The sequence below is a fragment of the Cucumis sativus genome, chromosome 4 (assembly GCF_000004075.3).
Source record: "Cucumis sativus cultivar 9930 chromosome 4, Cucumber_9930_V3, whole genome shotgun sequence".
NCBI lineage: Eukaryota > Viridiplantae > Streptophyta > Magnoliopsida > Cucurbitales > Cucurbitaceae > Cucumis > Cucumis sativus.
Window position 1 is genome coordinate 3,281,369 of NC_026658.2, and position 25,439 is coordinate 3,306,807.

At 33.7% G+C, this 25,439-nt stretch overlaps 3 protein-coding genes and 1 long non-coding RNA gene across 9 annotated transcripts; 2 read left to right on the plus strand and 2 right to left on the minus strand.

The window, feature by feature from the left end:
* The first annotated feature begins 1,666 nt into the window (after window positions 1-1,666).
* LOC101209641 (protein RTF1 homolog) lies at window positions 1,667-6,049 on the plus strand. 2 transcript variants are annotated; one of them, XM_004149102.3, is made up of 2 exons: window positions 1,667-2,099; window positions 3,701-6,049. In XM_004149102.3, the coding sequence occupies exon 2, from the start codon at window positions 3,756-3,758 to the stop codon at window positions 5,736-5,738; it is 1,983 nt and encodes a 660-aa protein (XP_004149150.1). In that variant the 5' UTR covers window positions 1,667-2,099; window positions 3,701-3,755; the 3' UTR covers window positions 5,739-6,049. The 2 variants fall into 2 exon arrangements, with proteins under 2 accessions (XP_004149150.1, XP_011653135.1); XM_011654833.2 differs by having other exon boundaries at window positions 3,706-6,049.
* Window positions 6,050-7,498: 1,449 nt separating this feature from the next.
* Window positions 7,499-12,892, plus strand: LOC101210134 (protein AE7-like 1). Of its 3 annotated transcripts, XR_004216135.1 has the most exons (7): window positions 7,499-7,679; window positions 7,975-8,080; window positions 8,273-8,372; window positions 9,414-9,459; window positions 9,909-10,049; window positions 10,347-10,410; window positions 12,386-12,892. XR_004216135.1 is itself a non-coding variant. In XM_031884397.1 (6 exons), exons 1-5 carry the CDS (start codon window positions 7,568-7,570, stop codon window positions 10,007-10,009), a joined length of 465 nt encoding a protein of 154 aa, XP_031740257.1. In that variant the 5' UTR covers window positions 7,499-7,567; the 3' UTR covers window positions 10,010-10,049; window positions 12,386-12,892. The 3 variants fall into 3 exon arrangements, 2 of the variants coding, with proteins under 2 accessions (XP_031740257.1, XP_004149152.1); XM_031884397.1 differs by lacking the exon at window positions 10,347-10,410; XM_004149104.3 differs by lacking the exon at window positions 12,386-12,892 and having other exon boundaries at window positions 10,347-10,587.
* Window positions 11,428-16,262, minus strand: LOC101209886 (phosphatidylinositol transfer protein 3). Its single transcript, XM_004149103.3, has 6 exons — window positions 16,048-16,262; window positions 14,563-14,657; window positions 13,639-13,815; window positions 13,192-13,290; window positions 12,498-12,743; window positions 11,428-12,158 (listed from the first exon to the last, which is right to left on the minus strand). The coding sequence occupies exons 2-6, from the start codon at window positions 14,617-14,619 to the stop codon at window positions 11,865-11,867; spliced, it is 873 nt and encodes a 290-aa protein (XP_004149151.1). The 5' UTR covers window positions 14,620-14,657; window positions 16,048-16,262; the 3' UTR covers window positions 11,428-11,864.
* A 2,847-nt stretch (window positions 16,263-19,109) lies between these two features.
* Window positions 19,110-25,439, minus strand: LOC101211037. Of its 3 annotated transcripts, none has more exons than XR_004215895.1 (3): window positions 25,008-25,302; window positions 20,940-24,904; window positions 19,110-20,794 (listed from the first exon to the last, which is right to left on the minus strand). It is a non-coding gene; the product is annotated as an uncharacterized LOC101211037 (long non-coding RNA). The 3 variants fall into 3 exon arrangements; XR_004215894.1 differs by having other exon boundaries at window positions 20,940-23,892; window positions 24,103-25,194; XR_004215893.1 differs by having other exon boundaries at window positions 20,940-25,439.

Sequence of the window (25,439 nt, forward strand, 5' to 3'; positions counted from 1 at the left end):
TTAGGGAAGGAATTGTGAGGTGAATGTACAAGTTTACCTTTTACATGCATTTAAACATCATCGTTATTTCATCTTTCCGATAGTATAAGGTTATCTTGTTTTCTTCTTGTGGTTAAATTAGTTTTTCTATTCACTGTACAACATCTATTTTCTCACTTACTTCCCATTTTAAGGCTCATCAATCTCTTAAGAATCTTCATTCGTGTTCATTAAACTTTGTTAGCTTCCATTTGTGTTTAACTTTGATTCAACTTTGACTAAATTTATGAGACAATTGTATTTGTGTCATTTGTCTCGTTACGTTTACTTAGTTTATTTCACGAATAAAATCATTGTTCCCACATTGAATCATATATTAGTAACCTTCATTTAAAAAAAGAATCCTTTATTTTTTATTTTTGCCAAAACTTTGACAACTTATTAATAATTATATGAGAAGCACGAGGATTTTATAGGTTATTGGAACTCTCAACAACTTTCCATAAGTAATAGAATTTTGGTCATAAAGTATAGCTCTTTTTATGTTATGTTATTGAACTATCGAAAGGAAGAAATTGTTCGTTTTAAGTTGGGACCATTCAAAAACCAATAATTTCTCTAACTTTGGACGTTGAAGTATGATTTTTTGTAGGTAAACAGAATGTAAAATCCAAGTTCAAAATTTATAACTCAAGATACATGTCTCAAGGGTTGAGTTATCAGTTAAGTAGGTAACTGAATAAGCGTTAGCAAATTTGTACTTTCATTATGTGAGTCATTTCACTTGGAAGTTTGAAAAGATGTTAAAAAATATATTTAAAATTCAAGATTACTTTTTATTTTTTAGATAAATATAGAAAGTTCTCTAAAAATTAAGGTCCCATGTTGTAACTATATTATTATTATTATTTCATTTGTTTGAATTAAACTTTGTTTGTATTTTTATCACGTGAGTTAAATTAGTTTTCAAACACTTAATTTTTTTTAGTTTTTATCCAGCTTCATTTGAAATATTAATAAGAAGTAGATGATAAACTAAGAAATTTAAAACAAGACACGTGTTTATCAACTTATATTTTAAAAAACTAAAGTATATATATCAACAACTACCAAATCATGGCTAAATATTTGTATTATTTTATCAACCTTGTATAAATATATAAAAAAAATATAACAACAAAATATTAAAACAAGCTCATATCAATTATAGCTTACATGAAATTCTACTCTAGAACTTAAAGGTCCGATGTACAGTTTAGTATTATCAATAATACATCATTAAATTAATTAAATATATAATCACTTCAAATACAAATAAACGAGAGTAATTAAACTATTAGAATTTAACCAATTAGGAATGTATTAGATGAAATTTATTAAGTTTAAAAGTATATATTTACATTTAATAAAACTTTTATAATAGGTTACAAAATATATTGTGATTGATATTTTATATCAAAATAAACATATTTTTACAAGAGATTACAAGAAAACAATTAATTTACACCAAAGGGTTTTATATATATATATATTTTAGAATTTTCGAGGATGATTTTTGTTTTTTCACTTCAACTAGAATATCAAATTTTCTATATTTTAAAATATTTCATTTCAATAATTTATTTATTTATACATTGAAGAAAAAAAGCGCGACTTGTACGATTTCTACTTTATCTCCCTCCTTTTATTTATTCTCTCTTCCATTTGCCACACAGCATTTTCACAACCCGATTTAAAACCTACGCCGGCACACCCTCGTCGCCACAGTTGAACCTTCGAAAGTCCACACTCTTTCTTCTCCAGCTCCACCCTATCTCAGTTGCCGGCTTCACTTTCTTCTTCTTCTTCTTGTTCTTCTGTCGGGTTACTTTTCCTTTCTTCAATTCCCCATTTGAAAATACGGTGAAATTGGGATGTGTTTAATCAACAATCCTGCCAAATCTGACCTATTTTGGGCGGGGTTTTTGTTTTCTGTTTGAGACGATACAGATTTCAAATCAGATTCATTTCATTTGTAGCTCGTTATCTCTTCCTCGCCCAATCAAGCTCTCTCTTTTCCTCTCTCTCTCTCTCTTTCTCTCTAGGGCTTTCAACGGTTTAAGGTCAAGTGCTCTTTCAAGGTAATTACGCATCTCTAATATCTGGGTTTCTGGATTTTCTAACATTAATTCGCTGTATATTACGGTTTAATTGCCTGCCTGTCTCTATGATTTTATTGTACTTTCATTTGGTCGCTCATGACTGTCGTATCGCTTTCGATTTCTGCCTTGAGGTGTTATTGATTTCCGTTTAGAAATTGTTTTTTTTCTCCCCTTGAAGCTTGGATGTTAGTCACGTAGATTTTATAGCTCTTAATATTGGATATTTTTATACTTTATTTCTGAATTTAATTTGCGGCATGCCTTAAGTTCCTAGATTTGTACGAAAACGGGTCTTGATCTCCTGTACTGTGCTGTAATTTTAAAAATGTTGATAACGTTCTTGTTTGGTACTGTGTTTTTTATTGTATACCTTGTGCAGGTAGGGGCTGTGCCGATGTTTACATCGTTGTCATTGATGAAGTTTTGAGATTTGTAATGTAGGAGACATTAATTTATAAATCTTAAACTTGGCAAAAATTAGCTTCCAGAGCGATGATTTTACAGGTTCACGTCTAACATATCTTATAAACGCCTGATCTGACTTAACCTAACTGGATCAAGTTTGTTGGGGCCTGGGGGTAATTTGGAGGTTTTATAACCCACCCTTACGCTAGTTTGATGAGATCATCTCATATTTGCTTTTACTTTTTTTTCTTCGGACACACTGCTGTCAAATGGCTTTTGTCTTTCTTTTACTAGGATCAACAAAAAAAATCAGACATAAAGGGATCGATAAAGATTGATCTGCTTAGGTTTCTGGGCTTTGTGACATTTCAATTTTTGGGTGCAATGCCCTACTCATACAAAGAATAATTGATTGGAGGAATGAATCCAAGGCAATGATACCATTTTACCTGTGTGAGTTTGGGGGCCCAGTAGTGGACAACGCTGCTGTCTTTTGACCTCTTTTGGATTATGATGACTGAAGTTCTAATGGCTGTTTAGGAGTTTTGACAATATATAATATCGTGTTCATCCTTGAGAATGAAGTGATACCTGAATCATTGGGTACGTGTAATGTTTGACATCAAAAGTAGTCATATAAGTTGGTTTAAGTAATACAAAGTTATGGAGGTAGCTATTGTCAGTAAGTAGAGTGCAAACTATGAGTACAAGAGAGGAGTTTGTTTTGTTAGCCTTCGGCAGGAGGTTATGTATACAAATATGGTAAGGTCATGAGTAATTTGGGAGATTTTGAGATTAGTTTATGGCAGAGAGATAGCCTACTAAATTTTTAGTACCCACGCTCTAATTCACCCCAACCATTGTGTTCTATCATAATTGATTGACTATTTATTAGAGACTATTCATTGATTTATGGCTTGAGTAATCTTGAGGAGGGGAATATTTCTCATAACTTCTGATGAAGTTCTACTGCCAATCTTAACGAGCTGTTCAGTTTCCAGTTTTAAATTGTAGTTTCTCGGTAGTCGGTTTTATTATCTTTATTTTATTTTTTCTGGTGATGTATATTATGTGTTTCATTTGAATGGAGATGTGAAAATCTTATGTTTCCTTGGAACATCTTGATTCATTGTCTGATTTGCAAGATGCTGACTATAGTTTTACTATTTTTTCAGGACAGAAGGGCAAGTCAAAGAAGTTAACAGATTTTGGTGTTTGAGGCTGTAAAACATGGCAGATTTAGAAAATTTACTTCTTGAAGCTGCTGGAAGAACTAATGCAGCAGGGAGAAATAGACACTCTCATCCACCATCGCGAAGGCAACGTGAAGGTTCATATTCTGATGCTGGAAGTGACTCTAGGGATGATGACTCAGATGATGATCGTGGTTATGCAAGCAGGAAGCCCTCTGGATCTCAGGTTCCTCTGAAGAAAAGGTTAGATCCTACTGAAAGGGATGATGATGGAGGCAGCCAAGAGGAAGGGGAAGACGAAGATGTTGGTTCAGAACGTGAGGGTGACAGCAGTGATGAATCTGATGTTGGGGATGATCTTTACAAAGATGACGATGATAGGCGCAAGCTGGCTGGTATGTCTGAACTTCAAAGAGAGATGATTCTGTCAGACAGAGCATCTAAGAAGAACGATAAGCATTTATATGAAAGTTTGAGAGCTAAAATGGATAAAGGGAAGAGTGCCCCATCTCGGAAAGAGACTCCACCTCTCCCATCATCTCGTATTAGATCGTCGGCCAGATCTGCTGATAGAGCAGCTGCAAAAGATGATGCCTTAAATGAATTGCGTGCAAAAAGGTTGAAGCAGCAGGACCCAGAGGCTCATCGCAAGCTGAGAGATGCATCTAGAGGAAATGCAAATAGTCGACGGTTCTCACCAACAAAACGAAAGCCCTTCACTGCTCCTAGTTTGAGTAGCTCAAGCCAAAGTGAAAGTGAAAGTAGGTTTCAAAGTGATGATGAAGGATCTACAGGAGATGGTGGAATGATTGACAGTGATGATGAGAGATCCATACCTGGGTCAGATGGGCCAACATTTGAAGATATCAAGGAAGTTACTATTCGTAGATCAAAGCTTGCAAAATGGTTAATGGAGCCATTCTTTGAGGAGTTGATAGTTGGATGCTTTGTGAGAGTTGGAATTGGGAGATCAAGATCTGGGCCTATCTATAGGCTCTGCTTGGTGCGCAATGTTGATGCAACAGAACCTGACCGTCAGTATAAACTAGAGAACAAAATCACACATAAATATCTTAATGTTATTTGGGGAAATGAAGCTTCTGCCGCCAGGTGGCAGATGGCCATGGTTTCAGACTCTGCTCCACTCGAGGATGAATATAAACAGTGGGTTAAAGAGGTAGAGCGAACTGGCGGTCGGATGCTGAGCAAGCAGGATATATTGGAAAAGAAGGAAGCTATACAGAAAGTCAACAACTTTGTCTACTCAGCAGCCACAGTGAAGCAGATGTTGCAGGATAAAAAATCTGCCTCAGCAAGACCGTTAAATATTGCAGCTGAGAAGGACCGGTTGAGGAGAGAGATGGACGTAGCAGTAAGCAAGAACGATGAAGCTGAGGTGGAAAGGATCAAAACAAGGCTGCAGCAACTAGAGGCATCCAGGAGGTTGCAGATGAAAGATGCCAAAGCTATTCGGTTAGCTGAGATGAACAGGAAGAATAGGGTGGAAAACTTCAAAAATGCATCAGAACTAAGACCTCTGAAAGATTTGAAAGCTGGAGAGGCTGGTTACGATCCTTTCTCAAGGAGATGGACCAGGTCAAGGAATTATTATGTTTCCAATGCTGGTGAAGCCAATGGAGCTGCTGAAGCAGCTGGAAACAGTGACAATGTAACACCTGCATTGGAGAATACTAGAACTGAAGCTGGTGGTACTTCAGATGCTGGAATGGCAGCTACCGCAGCGGCCTTGGAAGCTGCTGCTGGTGCTGGAAAGTTGGTTGATACTAATGCTCCTGTAGATGGAGGGACGGAGTCAAACTCGCTGCACAACTTCGAGCTGCCTATATCGTTGGCTATGCTTCAGAAATTTGGTGGTGCCCTCGGAGCGCAGGCTGGGTTCTTAGCAAGGAAACAAAGGATAGAAGCCACAGTTGGACGTCAAGTCCCTGAGAATGATGGTAGGCGGCATGCACTGACACTTACTGTTAGCGACTACAAGAGAAGAAGAGGGCTTCTTTGAGATTCAATACTCAGATCTTCCCTTTGGAGGATTTGGCATATGAATGTAATTCAGTCGGGAAAGTAACTGCTATAAACGCTTCCTTAATTTTAGCTTTAGCAAAATGCTGCTTGATTCTGGGAAAGATTGAGCCCAGAAGTCTGATTAGTTTTGCCTGTTGGTACGAGTTTGCTTTTCGTGTAGATGAAATCAGTACATGTTTAAAGATTCCCATGTGAAGATTATCTCCAGTTCTGTAGTGGTAAACACTCCTCTGTTACTTATTTTTGGGTAGTTTAATACACGATTTTAAGAATAGTTTTTATCTTAAATCTACCCTAATAGATCAGATCTTGTATACTACTTAGCGATGATAATTTTAGAGGTGTAAGGAAGCAATTTGCTCTCATACCATAATAATTATACACGCGTCATTAAGAGAAGTAATAATACTGTAAAGTTTATTAATCCGTCGGTAAATCTATTTAATACATGCGTTAATAATTGTTGCTGAGTTATTTGCCGCTAATTCAAAATTTTGGAAAATAGTTTGATCTTTTAATGCAGAAATTAGGAAACTACATGTTTGGATCAACTTTATAAGGGGTTTAAAGAAAGTATTCGTAAACGCTCAGGAATATGCGCAATATTGCATTGTTTTCTATTTGTTTTGCTGTTCTTTATTTATAATTGTTTTCTATTTACTTTGCTCTTTTTTAAATAAAAAACGCAAACAATTTTATTTACCATCTAATTTAACGTTTTCCAAAAAGGAAAAAGAAAAATGGCTTCTCAATCATGGCAAGCAATTGGTATCAAATTTTCTCTTGACATGGACACCTGGAGACGCTTGATAATTTCAGTAGAGCATTTAAATACAAATTGTTAACAAAATATGAATGGTTTGTTTATTAGTTTAAATAATTTATTTGAAACTTTTAATGTTATATATATATTTTTTTTAAATAACACAAAAATTGGCATTTTCTTAATATTTCTATTAAAGTTGGAACTCTATCTCTCTGTCAAATAAATTGAAGATTTGGAATCTGAGTTTATGTCCACTGACATTTAATTATATCTTAAAAATTTCAAAGGAATAGTTCAATATAATTCTACTAAAAAAGTTGCCTAATAAGATTATTTTTGTCAATAAATTACATAATAAGATTAATTTTGAAATAAAAAATAAAAAATAAAAAATATACATAAAATTAAGAAAAATTAAACCATTTAAGTAATCGAAATATTTTTGCTATGAAAATATTAAAACTACCTACAAAATATAGTAAAATCCATTTAATTCAAAAGCCTATTTAATTTTTTTTGGTGTAAATAGATTTTTTTTTTGTTATCTACCATTTTTTCTAAATTAAATTAAAAGCACGTACAAGAACCAATTTTTTTTATACATAAAAACAGAAAATAAAGAAAGATGCTAAATAAAAAATAAATATAAACAATAAACAATAAACAATAAAGAAACAAACAAACATAATCCCATTAAATAAAAATAGGATTTGAAGAATTTGTGTTAAAACAGTAATGAGTAATGAAGGGTCACGGGCATACATTATTACATTACATAATCAGCGGGAAACAATAGGGCGGCGAAATTAGAACCTTTTACTGAACACTCCTATACCGTTACGTCACCCATTAATTTGACCAAGATTCCAACAAATCACCATTACGTGCTTCTCTCTTACTGGACTGTCACGCGCCTTTTCCAGCGGTGACGGATATGTTTAATGTTTAAACTAGTTTAGTATAGTTTATAGTTTATACCCACTAGTCTGTGATTAAAACTTCACCGAAACAACAAGAAGGAAGAAGAAGAAGAAGAAGGGATGACGCTGGGGCTTATCAATGCGAATCCAGTGGTTCACGCCAAGAAGGAGCGGATCGCTCGCTCGGAAGACTTCCACGGTGACGACGCTGTTGATCCTCTTGAAATCTATGATATCCTTTTCTTAACTGTTTGTGTTTTTACTAAATTTTGAGTTCTCCTTTCATTTTATTTGAACTTCAATTTTCGCTGTGGTTTCTTGCTTAATTCTGATTATCAAGTTAATTAGATTCCGTTTTGTCTGTATGCTTTTGGAGGATTCTCTTGTTTTCTTTTATAATTTTCTAGCGCTTTCTTCGTGACCGAACGTGTAAATTTTTTGGATGATTTTGTGGAAATTGAGCTTTCGGAATCTGGTATTTGATTGTCAATTTGTAAATTTCTTGTCCTTGACTTCAATTTTGACACATTTCGTGAGGGATATTAGAGATCCGGAGCATCCGTATTCGTTAGAGCAGCTTAGTGTTCTCTCGGAGGAATCGATCACTGTCGATGAGAAGTTAGGGCGTATCCTGTAAGCTAAACTGCAACTCCTTTATTTTCTCTACCTCTTTGATTTTGAAAGACAATCTGAGATTATTGATTAATAATCGTATGGCTTGCACAAACACGTTCCTCGAGGATTTCTAGTGTAGCTTAAGTTTGATCGAAATGCCGTCAGCTTTGGATTCCTAAATTGTTTGCTGAATTAGTGTTTTTCTCACAGGATAACTTTTACTCCGACTATTCAGCATTGTAGTATGGCGACTGTGATTGGACTCTGTCTGAGAGTGAAACTTAAACATTTCTTTCCTCCACATTATAAGGTCAATTCACATTCCTTTCTTTAGCTACAAACTTGAAACATTGACGTACTGCTTCTTCAATTTCATTTCTCCACTCTACTTGATGCAATGCAATCATCAGATACTAATGGAATCGTGGCTTCTAAATTAATGTTCTCTGTATTCTCAATTTTAGGTGCCTGAACTTTGAAATTAATGTCTGATTCTCCGAATTTTCGGCCTTAATCTTTTAAGAACTCCTTAAATTTAGGTCCTTAACCAACCTGTTTTAAAATTTACTAACGAACTTATGAACATAAAATTGAAAGTTTAATAACTTAAGAGATAATAAATTGTACATCTTATGTACTTGTACATTTTTAAAAAAATTATTGAATAGGCTAAAGATTTGTTAGACATATAATTGAACGTTGAGTGACTTTTGGAGACCTATTAAACAAAACCTTACATTTAATGCAAATTCAAAGTTTAGGGGTTAAATTGGATGTTATTAGTTTTTGAGGGAAACGATCATGAGAATAGTGCCTTTGGGGTCATTTCACTTGCAAGGACTGCATGGGGGTAAATTTTAGGTGATTTCTTTTGGGGCTTAGTTTATAAACTTGGATTATATCAGGTTACCATTTAACAAAACTAAGGAGAAGCTTATTGTTCAAGAAAATTAGTTGTTAATGAAAATTGAAAACTAAAAACTTGTTTTCTGTTTTTGAAAATTGGCCAATAATGCAATTCTTTTACTTAAGATTGATAAACCATGGTAAGAAAATGAAAGAAAATAGACATCTATTTCAAAAATCAAGAATGGTTACCAATTGAGACTTTATATTATATATAAAGACAGATACATTCCCCATCTCTCAATCTTCCCGTCTTCAATTTGCCTTTTAGGTGATTTGATGATATTCATACAACCATGAAGTCAATTTGAATGTTTACCTTACTTGTACAGGATCTACTCTATAGGTTGTATAATTGTATCATTGAGTTTTCTGACATATTTATTTATATATATAACTCAAGTTTCGATTGTCCACTACAACTTTTTTATCATGGATTTTGCAGGTTGACATCAAAGTGTCTCCAGGATCACACGCAAATGAAGACTCAGGTGAGATTAAAACATTCTAAAGTGTTATTGGATCAAAATACCCCTTGGAGAAAAGATCATGATATCGGCGATTGAGCTTTTTAGAAGCCTTAAATATTTGATAACTATTACTTCTTACTAACGGCATTAATCTGTCGTTTTTACCCAACTGCTTGGATTGAACCAATAGTTAAATAGAGTTACATTTTAGTTATTATTTTCCTTTTTTGGAAGGAAATAGCTATTTGATTTAAATTATTATTGTCGGGTAAGTCTGTTAACCATTTGGTGTTTTTAGAAATTAAGCTTATAAACACATCGTTCCTAGAAAAAAACTAAGCACAAACTTAAAGAAGATTAAACTGAAAATGAAAGTGTCACCTAATGTAGCTTTAATAAACTTATATGAATAATATAATTAGAACGAACATGAATAACTGTTTGTTCTTTTTTTTACGATGAAAGAACAGTTAACAAGCAGCTAAATGACAAAGAAAGAGTTGCAGCTGCAATGGAAAATCCAAATCTGCGTCAGCTTGTAGATGAATGCCTTTATTCCAGTGAGCTCTGAATCAAATCAATTATCAACGTCCAACGGGCCAAAAATGAAGGTAGTCTTCCAATTTAATGAAATATAAATTACATTTCAACTTTGTCTTCTGGCTTATAATTTTTTCAAATAGAATACACATTAGTCCTGAAAAAGTTCTCAAAGTGCATCTCTTTAACAATAATTTTATTCTTAAAGTTCAAGAACATAATTAAAATCTATTCCAAAGTAGAGATATTCATATAAATTAACATACAATACATATGATTATTTACTTTTTTTTTTTTTGTTCTTTTGTTCTTTTGTTTTTGATTCTCACTCTCTGGAAATGAAACTCTTCATTGTGCAAAAAATCAAGTTCAACGCACTATTGGGTACTTCAATTTTGATCCAAACAAATCATCTTTTCATCAAATGGGGAGGTACATGAGTTTATTATATAATACCTGTTCATTTATTTGCTATTTCTGCCTGTATATGTGAATGAACTTTTATCTGAGTTACTAATATATTACAGTTTAACGTTTCTTCAAATTTCTGTGTTTGTATTAAAAAAAAGTTTTTAATTTAAAAAAATACGGCGAAGATTCTTTTACTAATTCATCTCTCCGTAAGAATTTTAGATTTATTGGTTGAGCCTTTACAACTTGAAGTGGGTTTGTGTTTATCAACAAATCCATTTGCCATGGGTTTGTTATTTGTTTTTAGCTGTGTGTTTTTTGGGTTGAAGAAATTTGAATGATGAGTTGAGAATTTTATTAAACTAAGGAGATGGTATTTTCAAATTGAAATAGAAAAATAAAGTGTTGTTTCTTTCATATGTAGGAAAAACTGAGCATTAGCAAATGAGTGTTTTGCTTTTCTTGCATTTAGTATTTAAGTCGTATTCCAAAAAAACAAGAACAAGTTTTTTTTTTTTTTAAAAAAAAGATATGTATTCTAATTTTCAAGATTTGAATGTAAAGCATTCATTCATTAGTACAAGAAGAATTGTAAAATAAATGGGATAAATTGATCGGACCTAGTCTAAAATCGATTCGTGTTAAATTTAAAATAAAGGTAGCAGTATAATTGATCATAAATTCACACATAAATTTAAGTTAGTCTAGTATAGATTAGTTTTTTTTTTTCCACTTCAAAAAGATTAAAAAAGACAATCAAATAGTTGTCAAAACTTTAATCTATAAAATTCACTCAATTTCTTCTTTCCTTTTCTATCTTTATTATTATCATTATTATTATTTAAATATCTCAAAAACTCCTATATAGGCCGTTTTGGTTGGCCTATAGACATGGTTTCAAGAGCTATATTGGTCTATGGCATCACAGTTAGTTACATCCTGTAGCTGCCGACGTTTGACATATGAGCTTTTGATGCATGGAGTTGAGTTGAGTAATAATTATGATAATAACATACTCTGACATTTTAATAGATCAAGTTAGGCCAGAAAAGGAATTTATGATATATGAAATTGGCTGTAATTCGAAGCCTAAACTTAAAGGCATGGGTCTCTCTAAGTTTACTATAAATGATACATGGAAAAAAATATGCAACAAAGTAAACAAATTATAGTAATTTTCTTCTATTCTAAAGAGAGACAGATACAAGAGAGAAATCAACAAAAGGTATCCCTCCATGTATTTATTCTTTTTTTTTTAGAAAACATTATTGGGCTCTCTTGATAATTCTACTGTGTAAGTTAACACAATATAATATAACAATAGTCTCTCATGGTTGGTTGGCAGAGACTAATTACTTATGGATATGAGCAAACATCATCTCCTTTGCATTAAAGAGAAGTTGATTATGATTTAACTTTCAAAATGGGCTGTAAAATGGGGAGAGGCGTGAGAGACATACCAGTTAGTTAGTTAGTCAGTTAGTTGACGTAACGGGCTCAGGTCCAACTTCTGGGCCAGAGGAAGGCCCATTAACACTGTGTTGGGCCTTCTCATCAAAGCCCCAGAATTGGGCAGCTTTAAGCTCGTCTTGGCCCATCATCTGGGAGAACTGCTGATGATCATATTCGAGTGTGGCTTTACCTCCAAACACACTGGGAAGATTTTCCATGTCGAAGTGTGATTTCATCAGCTCCACACTTCCTTTGTCTTTCGGATTTACAAACTTTACCTTTTGAAATGTCTTTGGATCCAAGAAGTACTTTATAGCCTATAAAAATTGGAACAATCAATCTACTGGTTATTTCATTCGTGACAAAATAGGAAGGAAGTTTGGAGTTGATTGTTCGATCGTGTCCACATTTTCTATAAAGATATTAATATTGATGATACTTGAAAAGAAAATCATGGGAATTAACTTTTACTATTTGAATTAATAAAGGCACACTTAAACTTTATCCTTAGTGTACATACTGATTACTTTTTGTTGGTATTCAGATCCATAGATTGTCTTGAAATATTACGAACTATTGAGAGAAAGCTAAAAGCAGTAGGAATATTCAATTGTATGGATGCATGTATATGAATGATGGCATTAAAGAGCACATACCTTCCAGAAGGCTTGAAAAAACTTGGGGGGATTGTAGAGGAAAGCAAAGGCAAGTCTCTCGGGGTAATGGTTCTGAAGGACATTGATAATATCTGCGGCTATTTTGACAGAGACATTGGTTTTCATTGTAAATCCGGTGAAATCTATTAACCAACACATTTGTTCCTGACCCTCACCAAGGTTCATAATCGCATTCTCTAAAAGATAGACCAAATGCCGCACACTGGCTTCTGATGGAGTTGTGTTCTGAGAGATTTCAAAAATAGGAACTGTCACTAAAATCAGAAAGTGAATGCAAAACACAAAAAAGATCAAAACTTAAATTTGCAAATGAATGGACCACTTCTATACTGTGTACTTTTTATTTTTCTAAAAATTTGTCTACTTATTATTTCTTTCTGATGAGTGGTGGGAGGATTTGATATAATGCCTTAGTTTAGTCATGTAGAATTTGATAAATATCTTATCTAAACCTAGATGATCATTCAGATGCTTCTCTCTATTCCAATTTTCATACTGTTCTTTTTATTGCTATAACGGAAAAGATTAAACAAATCATAGCCTTTTAGTTTAAGATCTTAAAATTTGGATCCGGTGATTTGAGATTTGTTATTATAAAGAAAAATGGAATTTCAATAGTAGTAATAATGGAAGTACGAGTTCCATTAATATTGATGGGGAGTCCAGCTCATACCTGCATTCCTGGTCTCATTATGAGCACAGATCTTCCATGTCGATCGTAAAAATTTGCTCTCGACACTTTCCCAGTTTCGCCTTCAAATGCTACTTCATCCTGTACGATAAATTAAAATTGCTTCTTAAACAATCTTTTGATTCCATAGAATGCAACCATGCATATAAGAGAGAATTTTATTAAGAAATATTTTAACAGTCATATCAACTTTCAATATAAATTTTTTTGGTACGTGTACTGTTTAAATGTCCATTTTATTCTCTGAACTATCAAAATGACAATTTTTTCTCTGAACTTCTAAAAACTAACCAATTTTAGGGACAACAATGATATTCTGAGACAAAAATGATATTTTGAAAGTATGCGAACCAAGGTGAATAATATATATTAACTGTTTGTGATAGATGTTTGAAGATATAAAATTATATAATTAATAATTTAACTTACCCAACCGATTTCTTCGGGCTTGTAAGCTGCCCTCCATTTGAGCGTCTCTTCAAGCATTTTTCTAGACTTCTCAACGTTCCAGTTTCGAGCTATCAAGTATCTCCTCAGACATGCATCGGTGCAATACTTTGAGCTTCGACTAGACAGAGGCCCTAGGGCAGCTCTAAGTTCATTGATCTGTATGAGAAACATAAATATAATTAGTCACACCTTCCTTAACTGATCCGGCCCTAATCTGTTCCTGGCGTTCAAAAATTCGAGTCATTAACTTTTTTTTTTTGTTTTTTATCTTCAACTAAATAGTCTAAGTTAAAAAGTTGGCAATCTTCTAATGAAAAAGATCTTTATATCTGAAAACTTGTTGTATTAACGCCTCATCAAAAAAAAAAAAAAAAAAAAACGGTGATGCAGGACAGAAATTAAGAAACGTACGTATGGCATCAATAATTCAAGAAAATTACTAATTTGGATGGGGTACGTGGTGCATTATTTGTTCTATTATTTAACGTATCAAGATAAAAACCAAGATGCTTTTGGTCTTTAAATGTTCAAAGCTACATGCCTAAAGTCTTAGATATTTCCTTGTAGACAGGCTCAAGTGTGAAGGCATGACCCTAGTTTATATGAATTGGGTCCTGGACTTCATAAATGAGAATTGGTTCTAAAATTTCCTTCAAGATGGTACGAAAATTAAATTTGAGATGGGATATATTACTTCTATGGAACGGAGTTATTTTAACTGACCCCAAAACTTCAGGATTATAATTTTCCCCGAAAATATCACCCAAACTATAGTTTGACTTCAATAGATAGAGTTCCAAAGATATGAGAGAGACTAAGAAGAATACATACACACATATATATCAAGTCACTCAAACTAACAAAATGAAAGCTGTTGTCTATAAAAATTGAATTAACTAGTACCTTCCCTTCTTCTTGTGTAGAATCGTTGTTTTGAGAATGTTTTTTTGAACGAAACATATCAATTAGCAATGGAGCACAATGTGCAGCACGATAACCTACAAACAAAGTCATTATTTAAACACTTCACTGGCTATTTGAGTGAGGACAAGATATATATATAAAAAACATCAGTAGCTAGACTAGCTATTATGCAGAACAGCATTACCTTATACTGATCATAATAGAATAAATAAAACCAAGATGCTAATGTTGAACGAAATCTTTAACCATTAAAATAGTTTGCTACATTGAGATTAAATAGGAACAAACAATAGCAAAATTATTCAAATTGGCGACATTGGCTAACTATTTGACACTATTAGATGACGGAATGCAAGGCTACCTAGAAGTTTTGTCGATTGGTTATTAGGGAGCATGTAAATCATTTTCAAAAAATGAGAAGCATTTGAAATTCTCAAATTAAAAGAACGTGACTGAATATTTCTCTATTTTCTCTACAAATAAGTTCGATTAAAGTTTTTTTAAAAATATACATTTATATTTTTACAATTAAGACGAGAAAAAAGCTGTCCACAATAAATTAAACTAGTAAAGTTTTCTTTAAAAAGATATAAATTATTTGAAGCCACGGCCCACCACAATGTTAAGATGATATATAATTAATTTTAGGCCAAGAATGATTTAATACATAACCAATTTGTTCCCTTGGGTATAGGACATGTCTGTCTGATTGAATCATTTTTCCACGAGTGCTTTTGTTAAAATTCTATTTAGTAAACGAGGAAAACTAAACTACTTCCTAATCAGTACCTAAATTCTCAATGATCTCATGATTCGATTTTAAGTGTGAAGAGAACAATTATTTGTTTATCAGCTCAATTTCTGGACGCTGCTATAAGTTTTATCCTCCTTAGGTCAAGATTCAGAACAGGCAATAAACAATCCAGTCCATGGATGGAATAGATCGTATCCTAAAAAACTATAAACTCTAAGACTGCAAAATTAATTTCCGGTATGTTGATAAATCGATTGGCATTCCCTATCTAAGTTCAATCAGCCAATACTATTGAAAAATGTAACTATCTAACGAACAAAATCAACGAGATCAATCTCAATCCTATACCAAACTAGAATCACAGAATCAGAGTTCAACACAAATGTCAAAAATCGAAACAACAAACCAACGCCGTTGAGTTTAAAGAACAAACGAACCGATAAAACAGGAAAAATTAAGAGAAAGACAGTAATTAGCGAATCCAATTCCAAAACGAGATAAAGTAACCAAGAGTCAAACCGATAAAAATCGACAATCACCAACGCAAAACTCGGAACTCGCAACAATCCGATCTACTCCAAAAACACTCAGACAAGATCACAGTAAAGCCCAATCATCCAAAAACACACGCGAAAGTAGAGTGGAAGCAAGAAACCTCAAGATTCCAACAAAAAACAGAAAAATAGAACAAAATTTTACAGAAAACTCACCAGAAGCAAGTAGAGGGATGAAGAAACCGAAAGAGAAAACTTCCTCAGGGAAAAGAAAAACGGATTTAAAATAGTGATAATTAAGAGAATCCACTGGTTGAATGCTTTTGTTTGTTCGTCTCGAAAATGGAGCAGGTGAAGAAGAACGGTGGGTGCAACCACAAATCTGAGAAGGCCACGATTATTTGGGCAGCGAAAAAGAGGGAGAAATCTCGCTTGGGGTTTATATAGAGGTTGCGATGGTGGGGTCCACTTTCTCTATCATTATGTGTTTACTTTCTTTTTGTTCATTGAAGGAAGCAAGCAAACATGAGTTTCACGCTAAACTTATGCGCCTCAAATGCAATTTTCGTTTCCCGCTCTCTTTATTCTCATTCAATTCTAATCTTCATCAACCATTCCCCATCAATCAAACATACATATAACAATGTATTTCTAGAAAAAAATTATTAAGTTTCTCCTAGGCAAGTATAAAATTAGCTCATCTATGCACCATATTCCAATTCCTATGATGTTGAAGTCTTTTCTAACTCTTTTGAAAAGAGAAGAAAAAAGGGCATATTTAGACTTTGCTGAGATTTGAGAGCAACCAGTGTTGTTATATAGTATGAACATTTAAAATAAAAGAAAGAGATTGGAATGGGGTTGGCTTCTTCCATTTTGGCTGCCTTTGCCTCTGGCAGACCATGACCGGTCAAAATAAGTTCAAATTTTAAAAAATTGCATTTACTTTTGGGCCATTATTATTATTAAATCAATTTCAAGACTGGGAATAAGAAGTGCATGGAACAGCATGAAATGATTGACCCTGTGCCTCTTACTATTAAGAAATATATGATTTTGGATTGTGTGGCTCCCCATCAACCTATTGTTCTAATTAAAGGTTTGCATCTTTCAGAATTATAATATGTTTAAAATGATTTTCTGGATTTTAATTTTGTTGATTTTTTCAAGTCGAGATTAACTATAAAGATTACTTATTTCTTTGTTTAATTTACATTTGAATAATCCATTCTAGTTGAATTACTTATTTCTTTGTTTAATTTACATTTGAATAATCCATTCTAGTTGATTAAAACATTTTCCAAATCTTATATAAAGTCCTATGAATTCTTCAAAAACCTCAAGTTTTGAGAAAGATCAAGTAATATTTTAAAAAGATTTATATTTTAAAAAGATTTCTCACCCTCATTGAGATTTTACCTCATCAAGATTTTATAAAACATAAGCTTACTAACTCCGAAGTCAAATATACTAATATTCGACTCAACTTAATTCGATGGATCAATCGATCCGTGTAAGGACAAGTTAGTTTCCTTCTCTATACCAAAGGACTCTTAGCAGAACTTTAAAATTATATTGAGTGTTTATCGATCCGTGTAAGGACAAGTTAGTTTCCTTCTCTACACCAAAGGACTCTTAGCAGAACTTTAAAATTATATTGGGTGTTTGCTGTGAAAGCATGATCGATTGACCAATTTTCTATGTTATGATATTATATATCCATGTCAAATGTTGGGTGTTTGCTGTGAAAGCATGATCGATTGACCAATTTTGTATGTTATGATATTATATATCCATGTCAAATGAATAGCTTGATAAACAATCGACTCAATTCATATCCATTAACAAGGTTATCGTAGCACAATTACATCTTGAAGATATTCCGATAAGTAAGACTGTCTAGCTCAAAGAAAAACAAATAATGCACCTAAATATAGGTTCAACTCTGAAAAGTATATATATAAAACAGAAACTCTTGGATACACAAACTACAGCATTGGAGAACTGCAAACCAATGTTCGCGAACATGATAATAGAACCAAGTGGCAATGACACAAATAAAAACTAAAATTTCATGTGTTGAACAGAGATCAGATTCAGCGAAACAATATGCACTTGAATAATGATAATATACAGTAATAATTAGTATTATACTGAGCAGTAACACAAAGGACTTGCATATTGAATAACTACAACCAAGTAGAAGAAATATTATAGCATTTAAAAGACATCTGAGATAGAGTCAGATCTGGATGGATTCGAACCATCACCCTCTCAAATCCCGCCAAGGAAATTGAGCGCTCTCCCAAGTTTGAGCTTACAGACCTATTCTTGACAAAGTGCTACTCCATCTCCAAACACAGTAGGCAAATATAAAAGGACATTCTTCTTCTAAAAGTTTAGATGGTATTGCAAAAAAATTGGATTATTAAACCCACAATGCAACAAGGTAGATCATGTTAATTCACAGTATGTTAGAAAGGAGTAGAGAACAATAACATACTTCAACTAACACAAACTCAACAACACATTGGTTGCAATGTTAGTTTAATCTCCAACTTCTCCCACAAACCCAGGACTCTTACGGTTCTCTTTCATTACCGTGTTTGGTCAAATAAATAAATTTACGGAATTTTCTCTAGAATTAAAAAAAAAAATCATCATTTAAATTCTCTACTCATTCCTTGATTTTTCTAAGAGCATTTTGCAAAAGGATCTACTTTTCACAAATTATATAAATTTAATGATGTTATAAGTATATACATTATGAAATTTAGATAAACAAAACTATTTCAAGACCCTTCAATAAAACTACAGTAATTTCACGCGACTCCAAAATCCCTATTTTATATAATTTGGTCTTCGTTACAGCCACACTATTTTACAATCTAAAGGGATTCCAAGCCCTGCCACATCTAATAAAGTTACCATCTCACACTGTTACAACACAACTTTACAACCCAATTATAACAATTATAAAAATTTACAATAAAATACTGCTTTATTATATATTTACATTTATATTTTATTTTGATCAGTGATAATCCTAAGTATTAGCCTTCAGTAACCTTCCAAGTCGGTAAAAATTTAAAAAAGAACCATCCAAAATCTTCGACAAATTTCAATAGAAAAAAGTTCCCCATACTACTAAAAAATTATCACGCAAAACAAAGAACTATCCTGCACGACTCTCGTGCGAAGAACTTCGTTTCACAACACAACATACAATACCAAAGCATAAATGAAAAACTGTAATTTATAACAAGAGACCTCTGAGAATATCGAGTAATAATAGAACATAGTATTCCAAACTTCGGTGACAAATCAGTGAGAAAACATAATTAATTAGACATCCATCCACCCTAAACCCTAAATAGAAACTTTGTCCAATCACGTAATCATACTAAAAAAAGACCTCAATAGATATAAAGAATTAGCACTGCATAATGCAACTATTGAAAAAAATGCTGAATTCAGAAGCGAATGAAAAACAGAAATAATACAAGACCTTCCATTAATGAAAAGACTCGGCAGAGACGAGTGATACTTGTTCCAGATTTTATCTTCCATTCACCCACGAGCAATAACCATTCTCCAACGCCAAGTAGCTTGTAAAATCCTCGATTAATCTTGGCTAGCGAGCAAGCAGTGTTGAAATTTCCCCAATCTAATAATAACAAACATCTAACAAAGCTAAACTAATTATACTGAATTATCTTACAGGACAGACCAATGGAAGATCTAAAATACAAACCAAATCTTCTACAACAAATTGTTCTGAAAAAGTCATCCTTGGCAAGAAAAAGAATCCCAGAATAAAATGCACAAAATTGATAGTTATATGACGAATTGGATAGAAGATATGTATTGTGTAGTAAGTAGTCGAGAATGGCCGCATTCACGAACGGTAAGAATCAAAAGAAACCTTGCTTACAATCGCGATTAGAATATATGTTCTTACACATTTACTTTTAAACTTTAGAAAATCATGAAGGCATTAAATGTTATCAGAAAAGACGAATAACCCGAAAGGCATAAATGCAAAGGTGTATTCTTACACACATTTACTTTTAAGCTTTAGAAAATCATAAAGACAATAAATGTAAAGGCATGAATGCAAAGGTGAATCATTGTGAATTTATTATCCATATGACCCTGCACATCAGAAAATTACTGCCGAACAAGTTTAATAAACAAATATTTTTTTGGCACTAGGCCTAAAATCTTTGAAATGAAAATTGGTAATTAGAGACGATACGTATTGATTAGAAAAGCAGACGATGGTTGTGTTCATTATACAAATAATAAAAAGTGTGAAATTGTGAAGATAAATAAAGAGAATATTTAGGAATTGATTGTTAAGTATTGATGCAGATAGTGAATAAAGATTTTCTTTCTCGTGAGGTTTGTTCAATATGCAAAAAAATCATTAGGAATTACCTTGGCTTAAACGGCGCGAAATCAGAGAAATCCGAGAAGCAGTTGATGGCGGTTGGTTGAAGATAGACGAACTGAGAGTAAGAGAGAACGAGAAGAAAACACAGAACAACGAGGAAGAAACCCCGGGCAAACCCCGTGCGGCTTCTTCCTCAAAACAAAAACGATGCTATTTTATTTTTTTTCCGATGACCTGCCATGCAAGCGCACCTGTCATGGCAAAGGTCGGATGACAAAGAAACATAAAGCTTCATCCCCCACAAGGAGGATGTTCTCCCGATACCTTTCACATCCAGAGCAACACTAAACTAATCTTTTCCGACGCGCTCTATATTAATATACAGAGTTAATGCTTCAATCGAACATGAATATAAGTCTCAACAGACTCTTTCATCGCTTCTTCAAACACGATCAACAAAGTCTTGATTATATAGACATCACACAAGACGACGATGACAAGCGGCCACGGCTCCAGAAGGAGTTCAGAATGGAAGAGATCCAAGATCCGACTTCATTTCGTTCGTACCTGAGTAAAAAAAAAACAGATTGCAAACCAGAAAAGCGAGCACGTGATTTTAGAAACCTAGATCTAAGACAAGATTTCAAATCATGAAAACAGAGCAGGACGTAGAACAAGAAAAAGAAAAAACGAACCGATCTGGAAGTTGTACCTATCAGATCTGGATCATTCACCAGACTCCGCCGCCGAAACTCGCACAGCAGAATAATTACAGGAACGAACATCGGGTTCAGACGTCCACGGATCCATTCTCTGGCAGCGTTCAACAGAAATCAACAAGATCACCGTTGAGAGCTCCGAGCATAGACGCAAAATACAGAGATATGGAACCCTAAGGAAGTCCGCCGATGAGTTGAGAATGAGGATACACCGTCCTTTTATGGAGGGAAGGAGCGGGATGGATGGTTAAGATGAAAGTTTGTTAAAAGAAATCAACGGCACAGAGAGAACGACGTGGATTAGTTATTATCGCTAAAACGTAAAGAATAAATGCGATAATTTCTTGGCTTATTTTAGAAGGGAAGTTTCGACGTGTCATCCTAACCATTGCTTTATCCGAAAGCAAAAGAAAAAACCAATTTGAACACGATATTTGGAGAGGTTATTATATTCCGAATAAAATATATAAACGTTTTAAATATTATCGTTCCCTTTTATATTTTATTATTTTCGAAAGTTTAGAATAACAACTTGCAACTTTTGACATATTTCCTTTAGAATATTTATCTATATATATACTTCACCCCATTCTAATTAACAAAATCTTAAATATTATTTCTCATTTAAATCCTATTAAACCGAATTTGGTAAGCAAATAATAAGAGTACCAAAGAGAAAAGTAGAACAAAGGTGAAAGAAGCGAATAAAACAAGGATTCTTATGCGTTTTATATATTTTAATATATAAATGAAAATGATATTCAGATAAATACAACGATTCTTATAAACAGCTTGTATTGGCATTTAAGAAAATAAAAAATGAATAAATAAAGGTAGATCATTCTAGAGAGTCCCAGAACAGAACAATTTTGAATTACAGAACCGTTCGATCAGTGGACCGCCCTTCAATTTTGAGTAACAGACCGCCCAATCGGTGAACCGCCCAATCGGTGAACCGCCCATCTTGGCCAGAACCGCAAGTGGACCGCACTTCTTCGTCAGTAGACCCCCTTCTTCGTCAGGTCTGGCAGGGAATTTATTCCAAATATCGAAGGAGAGGGAATTGATATAAAGGGTAATTGTAAAAGTAAAAACAGCAGTAATTAATTAACATAAAGCAACATATTTAAAAATTGCCCATCACTACCTAACACCTTTTCAAGACTACGCTTTACATACAATTTTGGTACATAATTAATTGTTATCAAGTTTACCACTTGTAAAATAATCAGATCTGGACGGATTCGAACCATCAGATTCTCAGATTTCGGAAGAAATTGAGCGCTCTGCCTTACTGAGCTTACAGATCTATCAAAGCAACGAAAATTTTAATTTGAAGGTTTCCCGAATAAATTTTAATGGAAATCGGATCAAAACTATACAAAAAAGTTATGAACTTACAAAACTCTAGGTCTTTTACAAATGACAAGGATTTAGAATGGGATAAAATAGAAAAAATTACAAAGCAAAACACACTGAAAAGATGGAACTTAAATGCAATAAATTTTAGGATGGAAAATAGTTCGTTTTATATGCGTTCTTGAAAACTTCATCAGAAAAGAAGGTTCAAGAAAACCTTTTTTCATAGAAACATAAAATCCAATATTGCCTTCAAATTCAATTTTTGAGTGGCCCCATTTGGGAAAATCTTATATACAATAGTCTACGACAGAAAATAATTCGATAGATTAATCTGAATGCAACAACTGACCGTTTGAAGTAGTAAATATCAACTAATACAAATGTTCAATTCTGCCTCACGGACACGAAGGCGCAAATTAAAGGCGAAAAAACAGGACTGAATGAACAAAACCATTTCTAACAAACTCGTTACCATATATCATCAAAATTACAGTATCATCAAAATTCAGTTATTGCAAGAAGAATACTATCGATTATCTGAAACACAAAATAAGATACGGAAACGTAACGATTGAATCTCATCATATGTCACAGTGATTCGCTCACTAATATAACACGAGGATATCATTAGAACTACAAATTTACATCAACTGTATATCTATCAGGGAATTAATTCTAAAATAGTTCTAAATGAAACAGTAACAGCAGTTGAAACTACGAAACCATGAGACTGTTACAACAGCTAAGTTGAAACTATTAAACCATGTGACTGTTACAACAGCTAAGTTGAAACTATTAAACCATGTCACTTGTTACAACAGCAGGCTCTTTCGGAAAAAAAGATACTTCGCACAATATATTATTAACACTGTAATGTGTCTTCATACCAACTAAACAAGCTTCAAAAAAGCAATTCTAAAAACCCTTGTGTATAAAGGATGTCAACAATATTAAAACTAGGAACGCAGAAAAACTTTAGAAGTGCAAGAATCCATAGATAAGGCAAAAAAACTAGTAAAATACCATCAGATTACAGCATATTTCCAAACTGAGCCGCTGAAACTGCACCCATGTCTCCATCATTTGGGAATCTTCGGTGCAAAGCATAAGTTAACCTTCGTGGACGGCATTCAAAGTTGCTTTCTACACAATCTACTATCATCGAAACAGCCGGGAGTACGTATACATGACCCAAATACATACCCCTAAATGGGGTTCAATTGATAATACTAATAAAATGATATCAACATACTGTTCGACATTACATATCAAACTGATAGAGAAATTGCAACTACCTACAGTTCTATTTGAGAAGCATTTCATTATAAAAATACAGAATATAGGATAAAAAATTAAATGGTTTATATTATTATCAAGCTCGCTTCATTGTGATAGGGAAAAGAAATAGAACAGTATTATGAACACAGTATAACTTAATGTAAATAATTTTATACAACTTAAATATGATATGAATATGGCGACGTGGGTTACAGTTCAAAATGTAAAAATTTGTTGCATGTGAAACCTTTACTTTACCTTTGCTAAGACTGTAGAAATGACATGAAACTCCTCATATTGCAAAAACTGTCATTCGAAAATCCCCAAAAGATAGCATTACTATGGATTCAAAACAAGTTCGAAAAACGATACTAAGACCGAAAACGCATTTATGTTCACGACAAACATGAAGTACGAACTAGAATCTTTCTTGTTATCCATACCGGTTTTTTCCTTACGAATTTAAATTGTAGGATTGCTTTTTTTGTTACGAGTCTGAAATGAAAAGTCGAGTACCTTTGGATGTCGCGATTTGGATCAGGTCATACGCTATGACCATAGGTGTGATTCTGTCGGTTGAAGTTGCAGGAGAGAAAGAGAGCAAGAGGGAAAACAGACCACAGTGAGGGGAAGACCCCGGGCAATCCCCGTGCAATCCCCCCTCAAAACCAAAACATACTATTTTTTTTATTATGAATGACCTGCCATGCAAGCGCACCTGTCATGGCAAAGGCCGGATGACAAAGAGCTACCAGAATTCATCCACCTCAAAAAAGAGGATAAATACCGATATCTTTTACATCCACAATCACTCATCTACTCTTTCCCATGCTTTCATAATTATGATACAAGATGATACAGCTTCCATCGAAAATTTGTCCACAGATCTGCTACATCGAATCAACGAACAAGTTTCAGACGAGATCCACTACATCTACAGCACCGTGCCGCTTCATCTCCAGCTTCGACACCACGCTTAATCGCCTTCATGAACATCCACCACCGACTTTGATTCCATACCTGTTCGAATAGATCGAGACGCCTTTCGTTGCATAATAATTAAACAAATAACCAATATCAAGAATCAAACCCGGATTTCCCCGTTCTGGAACGATACTTGCTCAAACGTCGTAGAAAAGGATGTAGCACCATGAAAGAAAATAAAGAACAATATAACAATCCAAAAAATCGTCGTGAGAACATGATCCAAAAAGAAGAGAAGTCAGATCTGGTGTTGAACCTGTCAGAACAAAAAAGAAATGAACAAAATCCGTCACCGGAGGCTAGATCGGGAAGAAACCGCAATCACCGTGCAGATCTACGACCACAAAACAACCAAGAACCGCAGTCAAAACAGGAACGGATAGGATAAGAAATCAGATGATGTTGAGCTGGTCTGAATCAGAATAAACAACCGAAACCTGTCACCAGAGACCGAATCGACAAGAAACCACGATCAACGTGTAGATCTACAAAAGATCTATCGATCTACGAACTTCGAAACATCGACAGAGTGGAAGACGGAGCTAGATCTGCGAAAAATGAAATCAAAGAAACTTGGAAAGATAGGGTTTCCATCGGAGGCAGATGGAAGAAATGAAAGCACTCTTATCGTTTTAAAGGAGAAGCAGATGAAATGAACGGCTATGATTGAGAAGTGCCGGAAACGATCGACGGTTGAGATTAATTTACGTGTTTGAATTAGTAATCGTTAAGGCGGTGGAATAAATAGGAAAGTACCGATACGTTGGTAAAGGGTTGGATGGGAAATTTCAGACCTAATTACGTTTTTTTTTTTTTCTTTTTTAAAGAGAACAGCTAATTGCTTTGGTGTCAAGAAACTGAGCGACGAA